The sequence below is a fragment of the Caloenas nicobarica genome, chromosome 1 (assembly GCF_036013445.1).
Source record: "Caloenas nicobarica isolate bCalNic1 chromosome 1, bCalNic1.hap1, whole genome shotgun sequence".
Lineage (NCBI taxonomy): Eukaryota > Metazoa > Chordata > Aves > Columbiformes > Columbidae > Caloenas > Caloenas nicobarica.
In genome coordinates this window covers 44742597-44762186 of record NC_088245.1, presented here as the reverse complement: position 1 = coordinate 44762186, position 19590 = coordinate 44742597, and the positions used below count along the sequence as shown (strand labels likewise).

At 34.1% G+C, this 19590-nt stretch overlaps 1 protein-coding gene across 1 annotated transcript in view; it reads right to left on the bottom strand.

Moving 5' to 3' along the window:
* ANKS1B (ankyrin repeat and sterile alpha motif domain containing 1B) overlaps window positions 1-19590 on the bottom strand; it is a 434418-nt gene that overhangs the window by 247957 nt on the left and 166871 nt on the right. Inside the window, exon 12 of the mRNA XM_065627452.1 lies at window positions 17107-17287. Within this exon, the coding sequence (XP_065483524.1) occupies window positions 17107-17287 (181 nt within the window). The remainder of the gene's footprint in view (window positions 1-17106; window positions 17288-19590) is intronic.

The window sequence follows — 19590 nt, the reverse complement described above, 5'->3', positions numbered from 1 at the left end:
AAAAATACATACTTGATTTTTTAATGTATAATTTCCACTAATAAGAAATCTGGCAACAAATATGTCACCTATTATAGTGGCTGTATTTAATATTTTATGCTAAATGTCTCTCTAAAGATAAAACTGGTATGTCACAGGTTAGCTTAAAGCCAGACATTTCTCTTCTGTTGTATATATGCCTTTCTTGCTCTCTTCATTTGATATAAATGCTCAGGAAGTCTGGATCCATATTGCAGCTCTTAAGAGAAATGGAAATTAATACTTCTGTATTCTTTTAAATTTTAAAACATGGTTGTTGTGAGAACCTCATGTTTGGATGCTTCATAAAATGAATTGGATTAATCTCTCCATTTTTTAGGTTTTCCCCTAGTATTCTACCGTCAGCTTTAAGAAAACAAAACCAGAACAATCTTCTTCTTTATATAGCACCTTCCTTTCTCAGTATCACAAACAGAAAGGCTTATGTTGCTTGCTTTCACAATGCTGGACTATCTGTACACAGAAAGGTATGCAATAATTCTCCTTGCAAAATGCACAGAAATAAATTAATAATTAGAAGCACAGCTTTTTACAACTGTTTTGATCCCAATATCATGAAACACATTTTAAATACCACTATTCAGCAGACTATGAGCAACATCACATACTTTTCTGCTACAGAAATTACACAATATACTTTACTTCCTTAACATTTTAGATAGACAAACTGTTGTGACCTATTTGGGGGAAACTATGATCAGCTTCTGAATGACGCATGAGCAATAAGAGAATTAGGATCAGTCACAGCTGAAGTCCTTTTGCTCTTGTTTGTTTTTTGTAGAACATGGAAGTTCTGTGTTGGAAATCCTGGGGAAACAGGGCACGCCTATGCAGAAGCATGTAGAAATACTTGCTTAATTTAGAAAAAAATCTTTCTCTGCATTGATTTTATAGATATTTTAATTATAAAGGTACTTAATTTTTTTGTTTTGGTTTGTTTGTTTTTTGTTTTTTTTCAACATAAGTCATATTTGACAATGAATGTGCCATTTATTATATGCACCAGTTGTGACTATTATGCTGATAATACCAAATTAAATCTGTATGTTTCTGTTTTTAATCAAGTAAGCATTACTTACATTGACTCTTTTGCATAAAGCACATATCAAATATTAGATAACAAAATGTTATGCAAAATCTGGAAAAAAAAAAGGCCAGTGGTAACCCTCAATTGAGTGCTTTAGACAGCAAAACAATTTAAACCAGTAAGCCTATTGCAATATTAAGGAATTTGAAGATAGGTTTATATTAGATAAACTGACTCAAATATCTCAAACAATAATGAATCCTATGATTAAAAATGTTTTTAGAAACTAATACTTCATTGAGGGATTATAAGAAATCTTGCTTGCACTGAAGGAAATGTCTCTAACTAAATAAACACTGACAGTTTTTTCATAAGGGCATGATGCTCTACTGATATTTCCCTGAAGAAATCTTGGTTTCATGATAATATAGCAAAAATAGGTCAAAACTTGAAAGATGGGGATAATATACTGCAAGTCTTTAATGCAGGGAGAGATCAAATTTCCACCTGCAATTTTTGTGTTCATTTAATCTTCTCTGTAATAAATTACAGTACAATTGGCATTGATTAGAGTACATTGCAATTTTATTTTTCGAGATGCAAAAGGAGCTTCATGAACACAGCAACATTTTGAGTATCCTTTGAGTATTCCTTGGAGTGAATTTTTACCATCTGGGAAATGCTTCACACTTAACTTATTTTCAGTAACTCTTCACAAAATACCAGGGCAGCACAGTTGTCACCAAATCTTTCTTTATCACAATTCTATAATTCCAATATGCTATCTAATTATAAAAAAATATGCAGAATCACACTTGAACTGTAATTGGGACAACTTTTGCGTCTGTTTTGCTTATTCAGGCTTTGAGCTTCATACAGCGTTAGTAAATACCTCATTGGAAAGGTACATTTCTATTGTTAACCACACTTTTTGAAAAGAGCTGTCACATTTACTGTGCATTTCTGGGTCCAGACAGAAGTTCAAAGTCACCAAAAGATAATCCCATAAGAGAATGTTCTATATACTTTTCATTTCCCAAACATTACGCGAAATGCCATTAAACAGTGCAAACACCTTTCGAATTTTGTGTAAGTATCTTCTATCCTATTACACTTCCTCATACATGCTATTCTAAAGCATTTAGCAGTACATCCAGAAATCAGGATGCTCAGAAAATAGTGTCAGATTAATTTCCACATGTTTAATATATTTATTCTCAACTGTACTTTAGATCATCAACCAAATTCACTAATGTTTTCTGTAGACAAAAGCTCCAGTGATAGGTCATTAAAAGAAAATGCATCCTCCCAACCTCAAGCCAGGAAGTGACTCTGGGATTTGCGCTAAATCTGGGAAGGCTGTGAACAGAAGGGGAGCAAAATGAATAGCAACTAATGAAACGCTTTCAGTACCCTGGACAGCTCTAGAACTGTCTCTAGTGTGTGATTTACAGATCCTGTCCTTAGTGATAATGTGCCTTGCCTTCACTTTATATGAAATCTCTCTACTAACATAGGATGACAGTAGTGACCCTGAACACCTCAGCGACAGAAATGATGACATAACTCTTCATTGCAATGATCTCATAATATTTCAGAATTCAGAATTATGCAGAAAATTGGTAAGAAAATGTTCTGAAAACCAGATACTAGTAATGCGACTATAGCTGTGATAGTCTGAACTAGATGACTCTTCCAAATACAATTTAATTCTACATTTTCTATTTATATGCTGCTCTGAATCTACACAGGGCCAGACTGTGTACTGCTCCTGTTCTTGTGTGGCTGTGTGAAAGCCTGCCATCAGACCGTACACCAGCTAGCAAGACAGCTGTTCAAGAACAGCTAACAGCAATTCTCCCTGAACTCTTTCCCTGCTAGGGACTGAAGAGATAAACCAATTCTCTTTTCTTTTGGCACGTTACACATCACATATCTGAGAATACCAGGCAAGGAGGTAACGGGCTCAAATTATTTTGCATGAATTTGCACTCTTAAAAAAGGGTCAAAAATAATGGAAATGGAACAGATTTTTCTAATGCCCTCATGCTTTTCTGAGAATCACCTATCCAGGAGGATTCAAGTAAACTTCTTCATCAGCATAGCAAGCAATAGACACCAGACCCTCCTCTTTCTCTTATTTCCCAGAGCAGATTGTGCCCAAATGGGGCAGATCACCTTTGATACACCTTCGTCAGAAGAGCTTGTGACTATGTAACACAATTTAGGCCAAAATGTTTTCTGAATGCTAAGTGCTAAACTTAAAATTAGGAGTTAAATATTATTCTATTTTTAAAAATGATATTTTTCCTGAGCAATGATTGATTCCACATCTGACGAAGCCACAGAGAATGATTTATTTCATCTACGGGCAGAAATAATTTTGCTTTTGGCATACACTTCAAAGCAATTTTTAGAATCTGAAACAGAAATAAGTGATGTACTATGCTAAAATGCCCCAAATTGATCTCTAGCCTTAGAAAAACAGGAAGCATGCAGATTTAAATGATTTTTAGAGCAAAGAATAATCCCAAATCTTGTCAGTTAGGTGTGCCAGTCCAATTCAAATTTTTTTAATGACTGCTCAGACCTATCATGCACATGTTTTACTTTAGAATTATAGATCTAGTTCAGAATGATATCCCACTGGTTTTGAACTAATGTATTTGCCTCCAGTGATTTTAGAAAGAAAAAGCTCTTCCACACTAGTAATTTTTAATGTGTTGGAGTCTGATTCTATCTGAAATCTGCTAAACTCAGTATGAATCTTTCCACTAATACCAATAAGCTTTGGATCAGGTCCCTAGAGAATTTTAACTGGTAAGCAGCATTTTAAATACATTTTCTTACTGAACTGCATATATTGTCAGTATCAAATATTCTATAACATTGTCTCAAGATAGTCATAGCCATAGATATCTTACTAAATAATTTATATTATAAAATGTATTTGCACATTTTGGTCTATACGGTGACTTCAAATAATAACATAGATTATGTAACTACAGCATGTAATTAAAATTCTGGTATGAAATTAGTTTTTCAGGTTATGAATGAATGACTGGTAACACGCAAAACAATTTGCTACATCCATTAAAAAAACAGTAGCAATTTATTTTACCTGTCTTGTAAGATAATGTAACTGCATTTATTTCATTTTTGAGAAAATTATAATTTAGGATTTTTTCACATAATTTTCTACTGTTTTTGGTAGAAAATGTTAGCTCATCTAACAAAAGATTCATGAGATGTAGTTGTTGGTTTCCATAATGCTTTCCTGGCAAAAGGTTTCCCAGCTCCATAAAAGAATGTATGGATTAAACTAGAGAACGTATGAATCTACAAGACCAGGAGTTTGAAGCATTAATTGGTGGTATAGAAAAGAGAGGTTTAAATCCCTGCCCAGACTGCATCCTTGAAAGAAGGATTTTATAGCATAGATAAATATCCTAACCACCGAGCTGTTGACTATTTGCTTTCTCTTTCTCTTCTCTCTCCTGTTTTTGACCTAATTTTTCTTGTTCTCTTTCTCACACAGTTTTGACAGGTGACAGTATTCCTAAATCAGAATACAAAATACTTTTAAATTTCTCATCAGATGTAGTATAATAATTTCATTGACATTTACTTAAGAGAACCACTAGACCTACTGCCGTATCTTCAGTTTATTTCAAGTTTAGCTCTCAAGTTTCCAGGGAATGAATGAGGGGTATAAAGAATACTAAGAAATACCTTTCTACTAGATGAAAATTTATTTGCTCAGAAACTTTCGTTAGTTTGTTTGTTTTTATCCTTGAGTTATCAGATTTAGGACTGAAATGACTAATAGCTGTGAAATATAGTTAATGTCCTTTTATTATTTTGTGTATTTTTTCCCTTATACTACTTTAATGACAGTATTTAGTAATCAATTCTTTAAGCTTAATTTGATTACAGATAGGATGCTAATTGTACAATATCTGTTGCCTGTGGTGAGGCAGAACTTAATTATACGCAGACTGATTGGTGGGTTTTCCTTTGGTCAAAATTGCTGTAGCTCAGTATAAGTATATGAATATGGTGTTGAGTAATATGAGTGGTCTTATTGGTTGTGATGCAAAAGAATGAGAGGAAAGTGCATATCCAATAACCAAGCCTGGTTTGTAAGTCCTAAGAAGAGTGCATATAGCTCCCATAAAAAGAAAAAAAGCTCTCATTAGGAAAACACCAAAAAAATCTAATTATAGCAAGAAGTTAAAAAATTATTCAAGACAGAATAACCTGTGATTATTTAAGTCCCAAAAGGTAAAGGAAAGGAAATAACTATACAATACTTTCGAAAGGAATTGTGTTGATTATTTATGCAGCTGATAAAAGTATTTAAGTCAATCCAATATCATCCATGAAGCAATAAGAGGCAGAGTAGTCTAGAGCAAAACACATGACATTATTAAACTAAAAGAGTACAATTAAAAAATCTAAAAAACTAAAATATGCCTTAAGAGTATATACTTCATCAAGATTCCAGGTAAGCACCACTCTTGTTTTGATGTTATTGTATGTACTACATTTTATGACAGTGGTTTGCTTTCACTGCTGGTGAAAAAACTATTTCCCCATGGCTACTGTTGCTATAGGTGATGTTTCAATTGCTGCTATACTGTGGAAGAATGTTCTTGAGAGAAAGAATATATCAGTTCAGAATTTTGTGAAATCCTGAAATAATCAGAAGTCTGATTATTTCCTGAAATAATCATACGTCTCATTATGACACTTGATTGGAACTTGAAAAAAGTCTGTTCCAAAATATTTCTTCAAAATTTAGCAAGGCACTTAGTTCTTTGGTGCTGCTTACCTTATCTTTAATTGAAGTTAGCGATATTTCAATTTCCCCAACCTTTTTTGAAGTACAGCTACAAGATAAGGAACAACATGTCACTTCAGCATCAATGCTCTCATAGAAACTGTCCATGAGTATACTCTTAGTACTCCTACATGGATGGTAAGGAACGGTACTCCAGCTCTATTTCATTGTGAAGTAGATAAACTCAACATTTGCTGTAGAGTAAACACATGAAGATACAGCAGATGAGGTGAGGACCAGCTACTTGTTAAACCACAAAATGAAAGCTGTCTGCCTAAATTCTCTGAGTACTTCTGAGTAACTGATATACTGTCCAAGAACTTCACCTGACAACATGCAGACACACCACATAGGCAGATATGGTTGGTCAGTTCCACTGACTTGGAATGACATCATCAGCGGTTTTGTGCCTATAGGAGTATGGTGAACTCTGAAGGGGATTACCTACAGGAATTATTAGAGTAAGGTATTCGAAGGGGAGTACATAATTCAGAAAGAAAATATGGACAGACCATATATCATTTTACAATATGAAAGAAAAAAAAATGCGATGAACATTTATTCTTCTGTGGTCATGATACAAAACTACCTCATAAACTACAAAAAAGCTTGGGGTAGTATAGTCCCTGCAGTCCATGTTGATCAAGGGAAATCATGAATGTTTTTATCTATGTGAAAAATACCCAGTAATACAGGGAAGAAGAGTCTTCCCTGTTCCCTGAACCTGTATTTTTTAGCAATATTTTCATTTTTTTATCTTGTTATCCAATTTCCATCTTTTTCAGTGTCACATTTCTCTTGCCTATGAAGAAGGTGTAGGATACTTCTACAGCAGGAGGGAGAAGAGGGTAATTATGAGTACCATCTCAATTTTTCAGAGGGATATGTATCAGCTAGCAGGCAGGTAGGATTATTCTAATTGCCTGAATAAACAACAAGCGATTCAAATAATTGAATAGTTACAGTTTTAACAATTGGCTTTCCTGGAATGCATCTCAAAAAAAGAAAAACAAAACTATAAGCTTGGTTTTACAAAACCTATATCTCATAGTCAGGCTTTATGATATTAGTAAGAGGGAAAATTAGAGCTTTTCCTACAGCTGAAATATTCAGAATCTCTCTCATTGTTTTCATTCTTCTGATTATTTTGTGGTTAATAGGAGCTGATTTATACTGAAGGCTTACAGGTGCATTTACATTAGTGTTTTAGTTTGGCAGTCTCAGAGTGCATGAACCGTATCCTTTCCGGCTGAAATTAAATGGGGAGATAGGCTTTCAACGTGACCTCTATAACTTTGCTGTTTAAGACAATATTTTAAGATCCAGCAAGTGTCTGATATAAAGGATTCATTTGATGAATACCTAGTTTTTACTTTTGCTTTAGTAATAACAATATTAAACTGCCTCTTAGTAGCCTGTTGTATAGGTAAACGTAGATTTTCCACAAAAATCCTCAATAACAACCTCACTGTCCTGCTATGGGAAACACCAAAACTAGTAACAAAAAAGTAAATTAACTTTTAATCATTTTTTATTGAATTGTCTCTATCAAAATATTGAATTATTATTGAATTATAGTGAAGGTTTATAGTATTTTATGGAATCTAGTGTACATTAAAACTGAATAAACCTACATCTACCTTTCTCCTTATTATAGCTCATGTAAGCTAAGCATAACAGTAACAAGGCAGCTCTCAAGTATGAAAATATATATATATATTCACGATACCTTGATAGCTTGATAAATGAAAAGTTGCCAGTGGAGCATTATATTTGAAGAAAAACTTACATTTAAAAAAGCAAGCATACTGAGCCCCAGAGAATTCAACTAAGTTGAATCTAAACTAAACTAAATTTTAACTGAAGTGATACTAAAAACACTATGGTGAAATTAATTTTTAATGTGTTTGGGTTTTCACATCTAGCTTAAGGTTTTGCATGGAGATTCTTCTCTCTTGACTAGTAAGCATCTTGCACACAATTGTGCAAGGACATACTTCTCTACAGCCACTTAAAGTCTGACCAATACCAGAAGCACAGACCTTATTATCAAAGCTACAAGCTACACAATACATTAAAAAAGAGACTGCAGATAGCATTACAAATTATTGATCAACAGAAGTGTGATACAGACTCCTTGGTATGACTATGTAGAAGTCTATGATGATACAAGATGTGTGTTTCCTCTGCTCTTTCCAGTATGGATTCTGGGGAAGGTGGATTATAGAGAATTCTGTGATTCCTGAGTTATGTCTGGAGACAGCAATTAAAAAAAAAAATCCTTAAGAGATGAGTAATATTATTCCCTGTAATCTGTACAAGATTGACCCAGAGTTCTTCTTAACAGGTATTTCAGCATGACTTACATATTAAGTAATAACAAATATAAATAATGTCACTACAGACTAAGTCTTCAATACTTTCATTTGTTTAAATGTACAAACAGTAAATAGCCACTAATGAGCTCTACAAAACATCAGCAAAAGTGGGAGTAAGATTTTTCTTTCAAATGATTTAACAAAAGGCTTCTATTGATATAAGAAAAATATCCATAGCTAGAAAAAAAAGCCAAACACCATGATCCAAAAGAAAGTAATTCTATGTCTCAGGAATTAAGAATCTTAGTTCTATGAACAGTGCTGCTGAAATGCAAAAAATGGCCATCAGCTGGTATTACAATCCGCTAGGTGCAAGTCACAAAAATGAAAGCTCTAGAACATAAACAATGGACCCACTTTTCAGCTTTCTGAATTTTTAAATTATTGGAAAAAAAAGGCGCAACTCCATCGTGGGGATTAGATATTAAGTGTGGAACTCCTTGCAATAGTATTTTGTGGGTATAAAATTATGCATGGGTTCAATGGAGAATGGTTAAATCCAGAGAGCGTAAATCTACTAAGGTTACATAATACACGGAAAACATCCAGAAGGACCTTGGGCTTAGGTGGACCTCAGGCTACAAATAGATGAAGGCTGTAACGACATTCTGAAGAGGTGTCACCATGCATTTTTTTTGCAATTGTGCGTTTTCCAAGGGCATTCATATTTGGTCATTGTCAAATATGATACAGAGTAGATAAAACTTTACTCTTACTCAGACCAGCCTTTCTAATGCTTTTTATTTTATGTCCTCCTGTTTTTGTCAAACTTAAGAGAATCTATTAATTTGGGTCTCTGACAGTTGTGACACATTTTCACACTACAGCTTTGTATCTTCCCCAGACGTGGTCATCTTCCCCTGTCTTCTTCATCTGAATAAGTCCAGACTCTTCATGAATCCTCTGCGTAACTCTAAGGACACAATGAGTCTCTCCCTATGTAAAATTAAACTATGGAAAATAAAATAATTTCAATGTATACAACTTTACATTTAGAGCTACATCAGAACTAGAAATACAAAATGAACACTGATACACAGAACTTGTACAAGCAAGTCCCAAATTAGGTATAAAATAGTGTTTCCATAGATTTTAAAATAAACCTCTTGACCCTTTCAATTTATATTATTTGCTATATCCTGAATTTGTGCAATTATTTATTTCTACCAAAGCACAAAAATGCTTCTGAGAGCAAGGAATAGTTTTAATTTTTTTCAAACTTGCCAGTATCTTTTGGAATTCTTATCTAATTACAAACTATCAAAGTAGCTACTGTATAGAAGTTACTCAATGAAACAGAAAAAGAACAGATGTAAATATTTCATCTTTGTTTATAGTAAGATGAATTCATTCATTCTGAAACCATTCATGAAAGTGTCTCAGATTTATTGACTAATTCATGCTGAAAAGAAGATTTTTGAGGCTGGGATCAAAATTCTGGAACTCATGGTGTTATCTCCATTTTAGACAAAATCCTAGCAGGTATTCCAGAATGTGGGAGATCCAAATTCCATTTTCTCCTTTCACTAAGTGGCATCAAACTTTCATTTTCTGCAAGAATACTACCACCTGCAATGTACTCTGATATGTATCTCTTACATTGTTCAGCTAGAAGTGCTTAGAAAATATGCAGTTAATTACTTAATGAGCATGACTGACCCTACCCTAGTTGTTGGATATTCACCAAAGGTACAGAAGGCTCGTTTTCCCACCCATATAGGCCATTTTTTCAGACAGTGCAGAACAACATAAGAAGAGACATTCATTACAGCAAATGATAGTAGCATTACAATTGGAGAGCTGAGAACAACAAACAGAAAAAGATGTTGTTGAGTTACATGCACAGAGAGTAAGAAAGAGAAATAAAAAGTGTATTTTATTTCAGAATGATTTTAAGAGAAAACAGATAAAATTCTTTGTTACTGGCTGGCATGAAATACAGAGAGGTTTTTTGTTTGTTTGGTTGGTTTGTTTGTTTTGGTTTTGGTATTTTAAGCTGGAGGTGTCACTAAGTATGCTCGGAGGACTAAAATTTCTTTTAAAAAACAGGAACACTTTTGCCATTTCCTTCAGTTCTAATCATCTTACACAGTGCTCAGAAATACAGCTGGTGAGCAGAAAGCTTTCTAAAGGATACAACAAACATTCTGGTTAGGAGGAGTAGCAGTAAAGCGTTTAAATATTAATAAGAGGACATGATAACAGGAAAAGAAAAATAGATTGAAATGTAAGATAGAATATTCTAAAAATGCTACAATCAGTTTAAATGCATTCACTGAATGCAAGAAAACTGTACCGCAAACAATACTGTGAGGAACTGAAGACTGAAACCTCCTAGTGCTCATTTCTCATAGCCCTCATCTTGCAATGGCAATTCTCACTGATGAAGTTTGCATGAGCACCCCTCCAAAGCCTGGTCAATCTTATTTACAAAATGTCCAAATGAAAGATAAGAGAACAATACAAGGTATGCTGACAGCCTAAAGAATAAAACTATCTGTCTCTGCAAATAGTCACACTATAAGTTAAAGAGTTATTTTGCTTTGAGCTTAGTAAAACAAAGCAAAAACAAAAACAAACAAAAACATAAAAAAATCAAATCAATCAACCAATCAAAAAAACAAACAGCAAAGCAAGGAATTGACCAAGATGACAATTAGATAAATATGAGTATTGCCTATGATTACTGTGCTTCTAGAAATGCCTAAGAATAGTAAATGAAACATCAGAGAAAATATTTTTTCTTTTTACTTTACTTGTCAGGATGATTATTATAACTGGAAAAATGCATCAGATATATATAATTAAAACGTAAATTATACTGCTTCTAACAATTGCATTCATAACTTGTTCCTCCAAAGAAGCTCTTTAAAAGTTCTGTATAGAATTACTGTTGAAATATCCAGTGTTCCTTTAGAAAAATATTTTATGATGTGATGAACCACTGTTACACGTCTGTAACAAAATGTCATCTCATAAAGAAGAGGACACATGCAACTAAATGAAGTATAATAGATTTTTATAGCACAAATAGACATGTAGACAAACATGCATACAGAACTTTATGTTTACTCTAGGGGCAAAAAGAGTCGAAGAAATAGCTGATACCTGAAGCTGATTGTAGTGTAGCACATTGTGTTCCTAGGGATCCTGAGGGAAATCTTCTCCAAAGTAAGACAGTCTCTAAGAAATTCTCATCTCCAGCATTATCACAGCATTTCCCTATTTCCTACGTTCCTCCTTGCTGGCTTGAGGCCTAAGCATTTAGGTTTTCAAAATTAGTAAATGTATTATACATATTACATGGGATTTTTTGTCTCCTATGTTGGCAACAATTGCTAATTGGCTTTATTCATAGTAAGCAAATAATGTGGAAGAAAAGAGCAAATCCTCTGAAGGACAGCCATTTCAATGAAAGACAGGCACACATGTTGCTCAACACATGCCTGTCCACATGTGGTCAGATGGTTCAGAATTCAATTTGAAAAGAGATTAGCTGTTCATGTCATTTCTTCTTTCATTAACACATCCAATGGTATATCTGACAACAGGGCTTAGAGACCCATCTGCAGCTTTATTCCTTCAATATGTCTGCTTTAAATTGTTTTATTTTCAAATAAACTTAGCAATCAGAATGTCCACATAGTTAGTGACATGTGAGACAAACTGTTTGGAGAGCAGGTTCACACTAACAGCTATGAAGTGGGTTTAGCCCAAGTGATTCATTTAAGCCTGAGAAAAGACTGCAAGATAACATTGTATAGGCATTACTGAAGAGCTAGGTAACACTGTCAGGAAGTTGAAGTTGGAAAAATATAACTAGCTCCAACAAGAATATTTTAGAGTTCAGGTGGCATGGGATTTAGGGGCTTATTGTATCTAACGTTTAATGCAAGCACCAGTATAGAACATCAGTTTCTTGCAAAGTTATATTGGTTTTGAATTGAATGACAGGACCCAGTTTCATCTACAGCTTTCTAGGCATCGCCTCACTTGATCTGCTATCTGATTTTTAGACATTATACACTGCATGTTGACATATTTTTAGCAGCGAGATACATTACAATGAGCTACTTGAAGTGTGTTGTTTTGAAACTGGAAGGTGTAAAGACAATAATAGTTAACAAATAGTAGTTTATAATATTAATTAACCCTACATTTCTCTGCTCCTGTGGGACAGACTGTATCTTTGCCTTGGATAACTGTGCAAAGGCTGGAATTAGAAGCAGTAAGAAGAAGGGCAACATAAGGAGGCCTTAACATGCTACATCTGCTAGACAAATTAATTAGAACAACAAAAAAAAGAACTTGTTTCAGACAGTACTGAGTATGATCCCCAGTAGCAGTTCATGGAATAGCTACGATGTCTTACCAATCGCACTCAGTTGGACTTGGCTATAAATTGAAGAAAAAAAAGCAGGTAATCTTCATAGATGAAAAGGCTCAAATTAACCTTGTTTGAAGAATGCCTTGGTAGATTTTGTTGTAATGTAAACATGAAGATGATGAAGAATTTGACCTTCTCAGGCATTTCACTGGAAAAGAGTTCTTAATCAATGATAGGTAGGTAAAGGCTTATAATACCAGGTTTTTCAGATGTTCCCTCACTGGAGGTGCAGGTGTCCATATACAGGAGATGGAAAAGCTTTATTTACCAGCATTTGTCAAGTATGGTTATTTCATTACGTGCTAATATTTTCCCCTTTCTTTGTCACTGGAAAACCATGTGTTCTTTTGGTAATTAGTGAGGTATTGTTAACAAAGACAGTGTACCGTGAACTTACATATAGTACACCTAAAAACACCCTCTAGCAATAAAAGGTGTTTTCTTTTTTCTTTACCTTCCTTCATTTTATATTTCACTTCTAGTAATTCCAAAACTTTTTTATAATTGAAGAAATAAGGTTTGAAGAGTCTACATAGACATCACAGTGCGATCTTTTCATAACAGATCTTAATAAATCAGATATTTAAATAAGAAAGTAATGTTGACAAATACGTGACCTACTTCAAAGAGCAGCTTTGCTAATGTCACATGAAGGAACATTCCTGCAGCAGAATAAAATTTGAGTGTACCTAGAAAGGCAGCAGAACCAGGAATTTTAGACCAGACCTCTCAACCAAGTTTCTAATACTTTCTAGCAGCCACAAAAGAGAAAGATAAAACTGCAAGCTTATCTTGAAGTGTAGAGCTGCTTTTGCTTCACAAAAATCAGGCTTGTGAGACAAAACGATGCAATCAGATATTTACTTTAAAGAAAAGATCTGAAGACACTTCTAAAAGAAACCTAAGGTGTGACTCAAATATTGCTTTTTCATTGTAGAAGAGAAAAAATGTTAGTCCACATTTTAAAGACTGAATTCTCAAATTCTACATTCTGGGTTGTTCTAAGAACAATGTAGCCTTCTCAGATAAATGAAAGTCAGAAAAGTCAGAAAACAAGACATGTAAAAAGAGTAAGAGCTACATTAAGGTCCTACAGTGGAGACAAAGTCTGTAACTAAGAGATAAACTCAGTAAACACCTTTAGGTACCACACCGAGATGCGAAAAAAACTGTATGCTGTTTTACAATGAATGGTATACGGAATTTACTGAAAATTTAAAGATTTTCATTGAGTGAAAAATGATTACAATGTGATTACCTACAGACAACTGCTGACATTTTTGCTGCATACGTGCATCTGAGTACAGATCTATTTTCTGATCTGAAACAGAACAAGAACATGTGCAGAACTGTCTTTTTAATTTCACAGCCCAATTATGCTCAGTACAAGAAGACATAATGATGTTAATATGGGTTAGAGAAAGATCCATTATTCTGACTGTTCAAGCAGAAATGAAAAATAAAATAATCCAGAGTGACATTTTCTGCTGCAAGTGTTGATTATGCCAAGCTGACATTACCAAGATGGCCACGATTTTGCCGCATTCAGTCTTTAAGATTTACAGGTTCTTCACCAGTTGAAGTTCTAAACAAATAACAGAATCTTTATCCTTACATTTTAGTTTCATGCAACCTGATATTAAGGTATCTTCTGCCATCCATGCAGGCAACATACATGGTTTTGTTTACACTACGAGGCCATCTGATCCCAAAGCTAAAGCACATACTTACCATTATATGTGGACTGTTCTCCAGCTAATTAATCAGAAAATGTAGTCATATGCTGTCAGTCAGATAATATAGTGCTGTGGTAGAGTTCAGTGGTTTTTTATTTGATAGAAATACACTTCTTGAAAATCCTGATCCCAGTTTCAAATCAGGGGTTGTAGGGAATTAGTAAACACCAAGAATAAAACCGCGATCCCCAAACTTAAAGAGGAATTTTCTCTAATCTATCAAAAGTTCCAAGACATTGATTTTTCTTTGGTAGCAGACCATGGAGGTAGAGGCAAAATCATTATTTTAGAATTAGAATAATTATTTTGTTGTATTCACCTCCCACTTTCATCTGAATGATAATGAACCATTGCAAGTTTCCCCCCAAAAATCCCATAAAAAGCACTGAAATTCAGTAGGGAAATATTAATGCCATATTTAGATGGCAATTCCTGATTTAGAAATCTCGTAAAAAGCATTTTGATTGTTTCAAAGAAGGTGACAGAAAACTACTAGCTGAAATTACTATGAAAATAAGTTCCTTCTGTATATTGCTTCTTTCTGGTCAACCAGAAGACCCTTGACCTCGACAAGCATGGAAAAATAATTTGTTGCTTTTTGCTGATGATGCTTTTTTAAAAAAAGTGAGAGACATAAACACCCAAGAATATAATATAGAAGGAAACACCCAAATATGCACAAATCCTCATTGTTACTGAACTAAACGTTCTTTTAAGGTGCAGATCTTCCATGAATTTTCAGAACAAGTTGGCAATTTTGAGGGTTATAATCAAGACATATGATGAATTGTAATTGTTGTCACTGTAGATCTGTAAAAGGAACAAGGAACCTTTCAGTGAATATATTACTTAAATAATTCTAGGATAGAAACCATCTGAGAAGAGGGGGAGGAATTGCACTTCTACTACAATGATTTCATTTACTGATAGTAAATGAATGATTTACTTATGGTAAACTGTACTCTTGAGAAACTTGTAAAAGATGTCCAGAACTCCAGAATCAGTCATTTTGCCTTTGCTAATTTTTGCTCAGCTTTCTAGGCAGAGACAAGAGGAAATTCAGCTTCCACTCAATCCTTAAATCAAATCATCCACAAATTAGAAATGTAGAGTTCTAATAACCATGAGATTATCATTCCAATTTCAGACCAAATGAAACGCAGTGATTAAAAGCTACCGAGTGCAGTCCATTGTAAATTTAAGCAAAGGAGATAAAAGTAAAGCAAATCCAGATATGATGAAGAACTTAACCAGCACTGTGCAACAGCACAAATCTGGAGAAGTTCATTATCTAACTCCAATGAATGTTGGTTTTGTTTTCCTATTTTTGCTTTTAAACATCAAGACATATTTAGTATCATTCAACTACCCAGAATAACATTATGATCATTGAAGAGAATTTAGAATAGAAAAAGAACAACAACAACAACAACAAATCCAAAACTCTAAAGAATCAAATGACCCCACAACTAGGAATAAAAGATACCATACGAATTCATTATTTCCAGTTGGGCTTGAAAAGGCTTGGTATATCCATGAATATGAGGACATCCTTTAGTTTCAAAGATAATGACACAGTCAATCCAAGAAAAACAATATGAATAACCTCTGATAATTTTAACCCATTCTTCATCATAACTGAATTTCTCACTCTTATTTCACAACAGTTCTTTAACAACATAGTTTTCCTTTGATCTAACTATGAAATTGATTTTTTGACCATTTAAAAGCAACAGTTTTCAGAATTTTCAAACCCTACCAACCAGAAATGTACAAGATTCATCTAATTTGAAGACCAATGCTACAGAAGCCAACTGATACGTCTGTACTGAATTTCAACACTTGTATGATTTTTTTATTTTATAGTAATCTACTTCCATTTAGATCTTAAATATAGTATCCTTTTAAAAGAAATAACTCCATCTGCAGATCATATAAACTAGCTATCAAAGACATTTGTTTCAATACATCAGTTTTCCCAAATACTATACCCTTCTGCTTCAGGTTTAGCTTAAATAAAGCAACTTGCATATGAAATCTGAAGGGACAGAAGTAGCTAAATACATGGCTTACTGACACTCTATTGCTCTTAAAGTTTTGATCTGTGAAGAAAATATTTTAATACTTTTTAAAGCATTTTCATTATGTAAACCTGTATATACATAGAAAACCTTTACAGTTACAATCACACTATCACTGTATTCAATTCTTACCATCAGAGTAAATATATTAAAGTTTGTCTTTAATTAATCCCATAACAAATGCAGAAATAATGTCAGGTTATTTAGAAATCTTCCCTTCCTCATCTTTACTGATGGTTACATAATGATTTCTAAGTACGTTTTTCCAATTTAAAATACATATTAGAGTATGCTGACCACTCAATGATGAAAGTACATGTGTACCTGAATCATCATAATTTCAAGAACTACAATACCTACATTCTAGGTATTTCTGTAAACCAAAATCTGGTTTATTCAAAACATAACATTCAGGAAAAAGTATAATTTAATAATATTGGTCATGAAATACCAGAACCCTTTGTTGAGCAGCAGAAAAAAGAAATCAGGAATAATTTGTGTGTTTATGATAAATGTATTTCACTACCAAGTACAACAGCAATTCCAGCTTAAACCCACAGACCTATAGTTTTACATAGCTTTGTTGATAGGCAAAGTAAGCTTTATTTTCTATACCTGGAACCTCTCTCTCTTCAACACTGTATTCCAGAGATCCAAAGGAATAGTTAGCTGGACTGATTGCAGGAGTAGAAATAAAACTTGTACAGCCAATGGATGAGTTGATTTCAAAATAATTGTGGCTGTGATTCATTCGGTGAAATTCCAGAGAAGATACTATTGATGTTCGCTGCTTGGGCTACAAGAAAAACAGAAGTTTGGCATGAAAAATACAGATGTTTGTGTAGTTTTCATTACTTGACTTTTAATAAATTTACCCAGATTTCTCTCTTTTTAATGTTTTTATTTGGTTCAAAGGTTATACTAGTAAAAATCATTTGGTATGACAAGCTGTGGTAATGTAGAGATAATTTTCTTCCAATATGTAGATCACTCTTCATTAGAAATAAATGCACGTCTTCATTCTAATCAATTTAATTCAAAATAAAATAGGGTTTTACAGCATTGCATGTAATAATTTCAATCATCTTTTGATAAGAAAGGGAGCTCTTCACCAGCTGCATTGCTGGGTACATCTTGCAAAACAATTAGACTGCTGATGCCTGTATAAAGAAATTTACAAAATAATACCAAGCATGCATCACTCGAAAGCAACCCTCTGCTGTTCATGCAATTTATGAAGGGCTGCCTTAAAATATTCAAAGACTGATATGTCTAAAAGCTTAAAAAAGAAACATGAAAATCAAAATTTCTTAATGAGTTTTCAAAGAATAGCAAAAAACTTGATACTATTTTGTATCAAACATTTACTCTTGAAGTGGACCTCTGCATTGACCCCATTTAAGGGCTCTGCCTTAGACTGCAGAGCAGCTTCAGAGTGTGAGAAACTCACTCTTTTTGGGCGGGTCTACACCATAAGGTATGATATAGACTGTACAAAATATGCTTCATCTCCTTATGGCCTTTTGACCATAGGACCAGACTAAAGCCAACCTAAATTAAAACCAACGAAATCTATATAGTGTGATCATTAGGTCAGCAACAACTTTCTCTACACAGATCTGTTCCCATTGCACTGCACTACTTGTAACCTTAGTGATCGGTGTCATGGACTATAAGCCACAGACCACTGATCGTTTGCTATGTCATGCTAAATAGTCTGTCACAGCACCCATCTGGCTCCATACACAAAATATCCTAACCCCATGATGCTCCTTGATGTTTCAAGGCCAATGACCTGAAACATTAAATGCCTCCTCCAAAACACAGGAGGTCCTGCATCCAGATGTATAGCTATCTGTATATTTATTTCATGCATTTTATATATACATATATATACATAAAAAATATATTCTGAGATATATATCTCAGGAACTGCTGCTTTAGATGACTAAGGCTGGGAAAAATAAATAGAAAAAAGAGAGTAAAGGGTGCTTTAACTTTTCTTGTTTTAGCATGCCAGGCTTAACAGGTCAGAATATTTGTAAAGGTCAAGAATTTGGTACTTATTAGTGTCAAGACCAAATTATTGCCCTGGGAGTGATAAGAACATCCTTGGACCATGAAGCTATTCACCTCACTTAAAACTACCTGTTAAAATACAATCTATCCCAGTGGAGTAATTTTCAGTTTTGTGTGTAGTCTATTTCATTTTTAGGTTATGAGTCCTGCAATGTTTGTGTTACAAATAAAGAACCAGACTGTTCACACTAAAAATTCACTCTTTCTATTGGAATGTCAGACAAAAAAAAATAGACTTAGGTTTGTATAATGTTGATTGTTTGTTAAAGTCGTGTTGGGCACCACATTAATTAACTGTTTCCTGTTAAAACTGAGAAAAATTGCAAAGGGTAAATTTGGGCATTCATCTGGAACTCATCTATGGTCTGTTGAGAGGATTTACTTGCTTTAATAATTAAAAACAGCTTCTGCTTTGAAAGGCTGACACCTAGGGCTAGTAATTTCATGGAAGGGTTCGATGAACAGGGACAGACTCCAACATCAAACAGTCTGGTTAAAAGTCATTGTTTGGGACCTGAGCCAAAACAACTCTCTGATCAGACCAAAAATATTAATGTGTATTAATTAAATCTAAACTGCACACTTTTGCTAGACAACAAATTCATCAATGACCTAATTATTTCTAAGACTGAAAAAGATCTCCATTTATTCAGAAACATGTTCCTGGGCTTTTCCCAAGCAACATTGTCGTTGTGGTTTTGCAGGACCTCAGCTTCTGAATTGAAAAGGTGCCCCTTCAAGCAACATGTTGTGCGTGATCTCTGGTTATTTTTAAATGGAGACAGTTCCTACCTAAAAGGGTAGCTAGGATGGTCTAGCTCTGTCTTCCCAAGCAGCTTCAAAAGGAATTGCTTCTGGCCTTTGTCCAGACAGGTCTTCAGCCACTGGGCGGCCCTTTCTTGGAATCAGAAAGCAGTATCTGATGGATCATACAGCCTTTTACTAACTTAAGGCTGATCAGCTGTTTCACTATCCCCCAGTGTAGTAGTACAAGCTCTTCTAACATCTTTAAAAAGTTTC